The 9,841-nt window shown below is 41.5% G+C and overlaps 1 protein-coding gene across 3 annotated transcripts in view; it reads left to right on the top strand.

Moving 5' to 3' along the window:
• LOC138945519 (uncharacterized) overlaps positions 1-9,615 on the top strand; it is a 10,630-nt gene extending 1,015 nt beyond the window's left edge. For 2 of the 3 annotated variants that reach the window (XM_070316954.1, XM_070316952.1), the window contains exon 2: positions 5,453-9,615. In XM_070316954.1, the coding sequence (XP_070173055.1) occupies positions 5,570-7,684 (2,115 nt within the window). In that variant the 5' untranslated portion in view covers positions 5,453-5,569 and the 3' untranslated portion in view covers positions 7,685-9,615. Of the gene's footprint in view, positions 1-583; positions 1,012-5,452 lie in introns of those variants that run through there. The other variant, XM_070316953.1, reaches the window with a different exon arrangement.
• The last annotated feature ends 226 nt before the right edge of the window (positions 9,616-9,841 follow it).

Below are 9,841 nucleotides of genomic sequence, written 5' to 3'. Positions count from 1 at the left end.
ATTGTACACATAATCATAATGTATGTGCAAAATCCATGAAGAGAACAACGTAAACAGAGAGAGAGAGAGGGAAAAAAAAATTAACTGAAATGATTATACTAGTAGATCTTCATGTACTTATCAAACAGCAGTACCTGATCGCGGCATTAAGTGCCACACGACGATGAAAGCATATACAAAAAAAGTATGTCTTCTAAAACTGGCAACAGAAAGTGGCTGTCTGAGAGAGACTGGTAAACCATTCCACAGAAATGGACCTGAGTAGGCCCCATGCCAGACTAGTTTTATACACTGAGTCAATTCTAGGGAGGGGAACATTTAGTTTCTTCGTGCGGCTTGATGAAGTCTCAGTTAATGATATTCTTTTAGTTAAATAGTCTGGTACACAGTGTCCAAGAACTATTTTATGCATAAACCTTGCCTTGTTAAACGCTAGTCTGGATGAAAGTGGAAGAATTTCAGCTTTTTTGTAGTCATGATTAGAGAGAGAGAGAGAGAGAGAGAGAGAGAGAGAGAGAGAGAGAGAGAGAGAGAGAGAGACTGAGAGAGAGAGAGAGAGAGAGAGAGAGAGAGAGAGAGAGAGAGAGAGAGAGAGACGGGCGGACGGACGGACAGACACACAGACAGACACACAGAAAGCCGGACAGATCATTTCACACAGGCGACCTAAAACATATAAATTATAGAGCTTGCGCCTTGGACAGGATTCTACTCCATACAATGCCATAATCGGGATTTCCCGATTGCGGTTTTCTACCCACAGTGACATGTACATTGCTGAGTCAGAAACCTCACGATAGGCGTTCCGCGTCCACCGAAAAAATGGTGCATTCGAAGGGCGACTGTCGCACACGTCGAATCTGTTTGCGCTCTTTACGAAGGAGAATGCGACCAGTGTTAATGTGTCTCTGTGTATCAATGGGTGAAGGTAACCGAAGTTGAAGCTACGTGGATCTGAGTGGCAGGCGTTACCTTATTTGTAATGTTCATACGAGATTCCGAAGCTTGAAGGTATGCATTCACTGTGTGTTTGTTTGTGTGTGTGTGTGTGTGTGTGTGTTAAATAGACAAGGCTTGAACATTGCAATTAGAGTGGGGAACATTGCCACAGAAGCTGTTCGGGATTACCACTGAAGATGTATTGCTGTAAGATTAGAAGTCCCATGGACTGATTAAACATGTAGGCTTAGTGAAGTGTGAGGGTTTTTTTGGACACTGAGTGAGATAAATAACCACAGGAGATATGAGAGACTAAGAAAATACTTTCAAACTTGGCATTGAATTTTAACTGTGCTGTCCTCTCTCAGTAAATTGAAAGCTCTATATAATCACGTAGTTTTTGTTTTTAAAAAAGTGTTGAAGAGGCACTCTGACGATCACTTGTTTTAAGAACATTAATTTATCTAAACAACAAAGTGACTGTGGTGAGATGAACAAAGTTAAAAAAAACAAAGGATTTCTGTACTCATCGATACAAGAACAGCACGAGACCGTTCCGCTTTTTTACACCCCCGGTATAGGGGTGTGTATAGGTTTCACTGGATGTGTTTGTTTGGGTATTTGTTTGGGTGTTTGTTTGGGTGTTTGTGTTCGCAAGTAGATCTCAAGAATGAACGGACCGATCGTCACCAAACTTGGTGAACAGGTTCTATACATTCCTGAGACGGTCCTTACAAAAATTGGGACCAGTCAAACACACGGTTAGGGAGTTATTGGTGGATTAAAATTATACAAGGACTTATAGAGGCACACCCCCGTTGGTCAAAGGGAAATAACCATTCTCACTGCCACCAACTGAGAAGGTTATTTCCCTTGACGGGGGTGTTTTTCCTATCGGAGGAATTGCTTGTTTCTTCTAATATTCGTTCCGTGTTGCGTCTGCTTTTTGTTGCTTTTTTTCCCCCCTGATGAAGCTTTCATAAGCAAAAATTCGTATCGTCTTGTGCTGTTCTTGTATCAGTGAGTACAGAAATCCTTTTTTTTATTTTTTTTAACTTAGAACATTTATCGGCAAAAAGTCTATTGTTCGGTGGCTATGGCAGTGCATTTCTTTTTGGTACATGCAAATTCGTTAATGAGCATGTCAACCAAACTCATGTTCGAAACAGACTCAAACGCTTTCTTTTTTGTGTGAACGAGAATGACAAAAACCTTGATATGATTGTTTTCCTCATTGAAGAAAGAGCCCCGAATTGTTCTTGCTGACTGTGTGTGTTGAGTAGCCTATGCATGTGTTTATGTGAGCACAAAAAGTTAAGGATATTTTTTCAGTGGTATGACCCAGATGTGAAACAGCAGTTTTTGGGTCAGAATAATACGTGTATTTGAAGAGCAGTCTTTCTTCTGCTCAAAAAATGTGTTTCCTGGATCTGAGCAATCTTTGGGTATGACGTCACAGGTCCGTGACCACGCCTACCCTCAAAAATGACGTTTTTTGTCGGCATGATTCACTTTCAACCCTCGAAACGGTGACAAACTGAATGATATCTTACAATTTTTGCATCAAAAAGATTATTTGGTGTCTTTTCTAACAGTTCATGCACATTTCTTTCAAATCCGCCGCGCAGTCAGGCTGATCCAGCGTGTGAAAGAGGGCGACCACAATCCTGGAAAACAGCCAAAAAATGCAGGGTTTTTGTGGTGTTTTTGCTGGGTAGCCGCAGTTAATATGCAATACATCTAAAACTACAAATAGCAGCCTCTCCAAATTTCACAGAACGATGACAAAGACCATCATCGATATACGTTCGAGTACTTAGAGCAAACGGAACCCGAGAATAGACGTTGTAACGGTTTTCCATTAAAAATTTATAAACGTTCGTAACGTCCCAGAAACAAATACGACATACACGCAACTTTATATACTTTTCAAGGAATAGTGCCATTATATGTGTGCCAAGTTTCAGAAACATTCTTTCACGAGCTCAGAAGTTATGATCGTTTGAAAAGAGGTGAAAAATACTGTCTCTGGTGTCTTTCGCGCAACTTGTTTTGAGAACATTTTCTATAATTTTGTTTCCCGTTCTCCGATAGGATGCGTATAGCCTTCACGGATGATGCGAACAACTTGCTCAGTAGCAGTTGCAGAAAAAAACCTGTTCACGTGTTTTGAACACAGCTGTGCTGTTTAAAAAAAAAGTAAAGAAGACACAGAATCAAAAAGACAGAAGAATGCAGACATGACGTCATATGATTCCAAAACTATGACGTCAGATGGAGGCAACACTGGGTTTTTCTCATCGTCGTCTTGATAACGGCAAGTCACAATCTGGCATTTGCTGTGACGAATCAGACAGTACTGTTGGAATGCTACGAAATGGAGCTGTGGAGATAAACATCGCCAGGTTTTTAAGAGTCTGTAAGAACATTGTCTTGAGGTCATAATTACGGCCTACTATACAGAGAACCGTTATCTGTCCGTTATGACACAGAGATAACGGCTTTTTGGTTGTCCCTTAATTCGTAAATCGTGAACATCAAGCTACGGGAACAGTCACACAAACTCAAAAAGTATAATTATTTGGAGCTCTTCGGATTAATTTTGTTATCATGCACACATACAAACACAAACGTAGTCACAGCCAGACAGATGCATAAACTCACGCGCTTGCACATCATAACACCGTGCCAAAGACACATTTAAAAAAAACACACACCTAATAGCAGATCTTAACTAAGGGAAACAAAGTTTTAATCGCTTAGCTTTGTGCAATTAACCTAAATAGAGGAACGTGTGTGTCCCGACCACTCAGCCACCTTGAAATGAGTTTTGCAGACGTCATCGTCTAAAAATAGAACAGAGCAGTGGAGTTGGATTCTACTCTTTATTTCTTCAAAGTCATGACGCTGTAACTTTTGAGCCCATGCAAGAATGTTTCTGAAGCTTGGCACACATGTAATGGCACCCTTTCTTGCGATGAATACAAAGTTGCGAGCATGTCACAATTGTTTCTGGGACGTTACGAACGTTTACAATTTTTTAACGGAAAACCGTTACAACGTCCATCCACGGGATCTGTTTTCTCTAAGTACTAGCGCGAATACAGATGAGGGTCTTTGTCATCGTTCTATGAAATTTGGAGAGGCTGCTATTTATAGTTTTAGATTTATTGCATATCAACTGCAGCTACCCAGCAAAAACACCCCCCCCCCCCCCAAAACAGCATTTTTGGCTGTTTTTTAGGATTGTGGTCGCTCTTTTGTACACGCTAGATCAGCCTAACTGCGCGACTGATTTGAACGAAATGTGTATGGACTGTTAGGTAAGACACCAAATAAACTTTCGGATGTAAACATTGTGAAATATCATTCAGTTTAAGTCATCGTTTCGACGGTTGAATGTGAATCATGCCGTAAAATAACGCCATTTTTGAGGGTAGGCGTGGTCACGGACCTATGACGTCATACCCAAATATTGCTCAGATCCAGGAAACACATTCTTGAGCAGAAGAAAGACTGCTCTTCAAATACACGTATATTTCTGACCCAAAAACTGCTGTTTAACATCTGGGCCATACCACGGAAAAAATATCCTTAACTTTTTGTGCTCAGTGTATGCTGATGCATAGTTGGTTCTGTGATTGCTTACATGATGGTAGGCGCAAGAAGGAAGGTACGCAGAAATGTTTGCCAGTTTCAAGATATATGTTGTGTCTGCTGTATACGTTTTGGGTATATATTCTGCAGACAATCGTTTCATAAAAATCGCCCACCAAATGAAATGTAATTATGTTCATGTTCATCGAACATGGGAAATGCGAAATATATTTTATCCTACAAACGTGAGAGAGACCACTTATTAGATAACAATACTGTTAAACCCACACGTGTGTATATCATGTAAATGAGGTCGTGTCAAACAAGTCTGGCAAGGGTCTGCTTTTCCACTGCTTATAATGCCAGAGTCACCGAGACAAACGTCATTATGGAATCACTTTTGCGCTTCTTGTTTTCCCTGAAATAGTTTTTAGAACTAACACGTCACGCTACACTTTCTAAAGTGACGTTTCTTTTCTTTGACGTGAACGATTGCACGAGACTTTGGAAGAGATCGAGGTTCCAAAAGAAGCGTCTTCTAGATCTATTTGGACGCCTCGACTGCAGGACGTTTTGAGTCAAATACAAGTAATTACATTATTTAGGATAAACTGAATACTACATGGCTGGCTGTGTCGTACCAGCTTTACACTCGCTGCTTTTTCTAATATTAAAAAGCTCGCTTTCGCTCTCTGTTTGATATTTAAATCAAAACTTGACTAAATGTAAAAAGCAACTCGTGTAAATCTGGTACGACACAGCAAGCCATGTAGTATTCTTTATTTAATGATACTGCTCCTCACCTTGTAAGTACTACCTGTAGTCTTAGCAGTGCCAAACATGCATCTTCATCCTCACTACCTTTATTCACCTCTTCCTCATAACTCAAACCAGAATTGTTGTTCCTTTCTTTCAGGTCATCCATCAATATGCTGTGGTATAGCGGGTGGGACGATTCGCTCAGCATGCGTCTTCTTGCGTAGAGGTGCTAGTTCAGACGGTTGAGACATACAACACGAAAACCGACTTCACGATGTCGGAAAAGGATAAAGAGAAAAAGCCGATTGGCTCTCGAAGCGCCATGTGGTGTGAGTATCTCAGGAACTTTCAACACAACCGCCTCACGGACAAAGCTTTGATCACAACCATCAAAGAAATTGTGTTCTGCAAGGAACCCCTGCGGTGTCTGCTAACCACAGTTCGAGCGGGGCGACGAGTGTTCAAACAGCAGTGTCTCAAGCGAGAGATTCCTTACCACGTCCACTGCACGCTTCTGGGGATTGACGAAGCCGACTTGGCTTTTAACGTTGTTCTTTCCCACGGTGTGTGGAAAGACGCTGTAAAAATCTTTGCCAATGAGGGTGTGACCAGAAAGTCTCGAGACGCAGCCGTCAAAAAAGCTGTTCAGCAGTGTCGATGGAAAGAGATCATGCTAATGGTGGAGACAATGCCTTCAGGCTGTGCTGTCAACAGCCGGGCTGTTTTCCAGGAGATGGTTAGGTGGGGGAAGTTACGACTGGCGGTAGAACTGTTGGAGAAAGATGTCTCTGTCACTGATGGGGATCTAAACTTTGCCATCAGAGCTTGCCTTCGACTTGACCAACTTGACTGTGTGTTGGAGTTTGTCAAAAGAATGACATCTCTGGACGAACACAGGACACTGCTGACACGTATACGGATTGTGGAGGAAATCATTACTGTTGGAAAACTTGACTCTCTTCTGGAAGTGGCGACGTACAACTGGCGCAAGTTCTGTGATAATAGAAAGTTTTTGAAAAGCCTGTTTAAAGTTTTAATGAGACTGCAGCAAGGTGACTTCGTCTTTGAATTTTGTCAGAGCGTGGAGGAGAAATGGTACTTGTCTTATGAGATCTGGGAAATAGCTAATGAGTCAGCAATTGAGACCTGCCAGTGGCAAGTGGTGAAGCAAGACATATTAACTTATAAACAGTTTGGATTGTGCTTAAAGAAGTGCCTGAAGAAACGAACAGAACGAAGCAAAATCTGTACGTTCCTCGAAAACTGGTGCACCCAGGAGGAAAACTTTGAAGATTATGATGACATGCCTAGCTTAGTAAGAGCAATTGAACCTATTTTTCATAACACAACATCCGGCTTGATCGATTGGTTGTCCCAAGAGAGTCTATTCAATCTCGGTTTCATTGTGTCCCTTGCTACAGGTAACGCGACGAAACTGACAAGATACTTGGAAAAGTATGGAAGTTCTATCGATAAATGTCGTCTCCTCGACTGCATACAGACAATGCTGGACGACCTAGACACAGACGCCGCTGCTGAAATATTGAGATATTTGTCTGTTGAAGATTTTGACTCATGGTATTTGTGTGAGTGTCTCTACTCAGACAGCCTGATTGAAACATGCAGAGAAAAAGGGCTGACAGAATGGACTGTTCACCTCGCTATACTTGTGGACAAATGGGAGGTCGTTAAAAGTGTTATGACCGAGCATGATGATATACCTTTATCTCTCATCGACCTCGTCATTGTCCAAGCATGTGAAGAAGAAGAATGGCAGCTTGTTCAAACACTCACAGACAGATGTTCGCAGAGTCCAGGGACACTGTTTAAAGTGTTGCAATGTGGCATATCCAATGGAGAAGGTGACGAAACAAATCCAGGAGACGCAATGGATATTCGTAGGTCAATCCTTGAGAGCGTAGACCCCTGTCTTGCACGACGGTTTTTGAATGGAACATCTCTTCTGCAAATAGCGGTTGTGTCCTCAGGCGACCGAGAAAAAATGGTACGGTTTTGTATCGGTTCTGGTGTCTCCACTCATGAACAACCATCAGGACAGGCTCTGCATGACTCGGCAATGAAGACAGCCCTATGGAACGGTCAGCTTCCCTTGGTACAATTGCTTTACATGTCCGGTGCCACTTCAAATGAAGAACTTCACCGACTTAAGTCTGACAAAAACCTCAGGACTCGGTTGCAAGGACAAGGCCGCACGGATATCGTCAGTTATCTTGACCACGCAGCTTCAACACCAATGACTCTGCAGGATTTGTGTCGTCTGCGTGTCTCGCATCTGGTTGGTTGTCTGCCTGGTCGAAATGACAGGATAGAGTCACTTCCCTTGACCACTATTACGAAGGATCTTGTCAGGTTCAGAGACATTCTGTGAGCAAGGCACTGCCCTGACATAACATAACTTTGTACCATTTGTATAACCGGAAAACATTTAAGCGTGGAGTTTTACGAGACATGCCTACGTTTGGCCACGTCTTTCCATTTGTAATAAATCTGATTCGCACATTAAGAATTGGGCCTTAGGGCGTTACACTGCGCATTCATGGCGTACGATTTCAGGGAGTTGGAATGCACTTGAAATAGTTTTGATAACTGCACCAGGCTTTATAAATAGACGTTGACCAGAAATAACTCTGTCAGGATTTATAAGCCGAAGGGAGTTGCGCCCCGCTAACAAAACCTCGGACAAACAGGAAACACATGGTTAAACCAGGATTTATAAGCCGAAGGGAGTTGCGCCCCGCTAACAAAACCTCGGACAAACAGGAAAGACATGGTTAAACCAGAAACACATGGTCGACCAGTTAAAACAACGATTACAGCGAGTAATTGACTGCGATGTGTATGTTATGCAGTGTCCGCTCGATGTGACCCCATTTCTTTAGAAAATATACACATTTCGCAGTTAACGATTTGTTGCGGCAAAGCTGGATCGCTTGCCCCGAATGTGTGAGCGACAAGGTGTTTTGCCTGAGGTCACTTGATTTTCGCTTGAGGTCGAGGTCACGGCAGCGTGGGAAACTGACACGCGTGGTTCGCGATCGTGGCTCCGATGATTAGATTTTCGAAAGAAATATGCATCATATCGATTGGACACTGTACAATTAACATACACATCGGAACCAGTTATTCGCTACGATCTTGGCTTTAAATGGTCGACCATGTGTTTCCTGTTCAGTGTACGAGGTTGTATTATCGGGGGAGCAACTCTTCCCAAACGCTTGCAAATCCTGACAGTTATTTCCAAAATTCGTTTATTTGAACAGCTGTCAAGAGACACTTTTTCGGCCGGTTTAACCTGTGAAAGCAAAGCGAAAACTGCCAAATGTGAAGCGACAGTGAACATGACGCTCATTTCATCTTCATTTATTTCACTTCATCTTGCTCTAGTTTTGTATGATTTAATTTGAATGTGTGCGTGTAATGTTAAATAAGTGTGAACTGCTTATTAGCTTTTCAGATTGCAGAAACATGCTTTATTTAGTCGTATTTACTGAGTTGATAAGATCGTGTTGTATGTAATGTAAATAACTTGTAACCTTGAACGGTTGAAAACGACGTTGAACACCAAATAAAGAAAGAATGTAAATAACCCAAATCACTTCTTCTTCGGAAAACTGTTATTTGGGGAGGGGATGGGCTGGGGTGTATTTAATTTGTTGCATAATGTCACAACAGGCAAAAACGACACAAAAGACAATGACATTTGTTTGTAAAGGTGGGAATAGTTAAGTTGTAGAAAGAGACTGTCGTACGATGTGAATTGTACATTTTTGTCAGGCATTACTGTTTCCAGTTGAGCTCATATTTCATGTTCACTACAGGTATCATCTCTTTTTGTTTCAAATCTATTTAAATTCTTAATTTACTTGTGGTCTCATATTATTCACATGAGACCAGTTTGAACTATGTTCATGATGTTACTGCAAACTTTAAGATTTCAGTTGAATGCTTGTTTTGTCAGGTTTATGTTGGAAATAATTTCACCATATTCATATGAGAACCACCTTTTTTTTAAATTTCTTTTTATGAAAAGGCAATACATATATATTATAAGATGATTGGTGTCTTGTCGTCAGACACCTAATCAAAACATTTCCAGTGAGAGGACTGCTAGGTTTAATGCGTGTTGAGTGTGACTGTGTGTGTGTGTGTGTGTGTGTGTGTGGAAAGAGAGAGAACATTATGTTTCACTCAATTTTCAGATTTCAATACGCACAGAATTTACCAACTGTGACTATCATGAACTTTAATGAATGTTAACAATATATGCACATGCTTTGATTGTGTGCCTTACTTGAAGAATGTTTTTTGCTTGTGTTTTGTGTGTAAGTGTGCGTGTGTGTGTGCGTGGGTGTTGGTGTGTGTATGTGTGTGTGTACGTGCGTGGCTGCGGTGTGTTTGTGTTAGTGTATGTGTGTGTGTGAGTGTGTGTGTGTGTGTGCGTTTGCGTATGAATACTCGTTATAAATGGCCAGGAGTTGGTCTATCAGTTTTAGCCACTAATGTGTGTTTGTGTGTGTGCGTGTCT

Source organism: Littorina saxatilis, linkage group LG13 (genome assembly GCF_037325665.1).
Source record: "Littorina saxatilis isolate snail1 linkage group LG13, US_GU_Lsax_2.0, whole genome shotgun sequence".
Taxonomy (NCBI): Eukaryota; Metazoa; Mollusca; class Gastropoda; order Littorinimorpha; family Littorinidae; genus Littorina; species Littorina saxatilis.
Note: the sequence above shows the minus strand (reverse complement) of the source record. Positions and strands in the feature narration are given on the sequence as shown.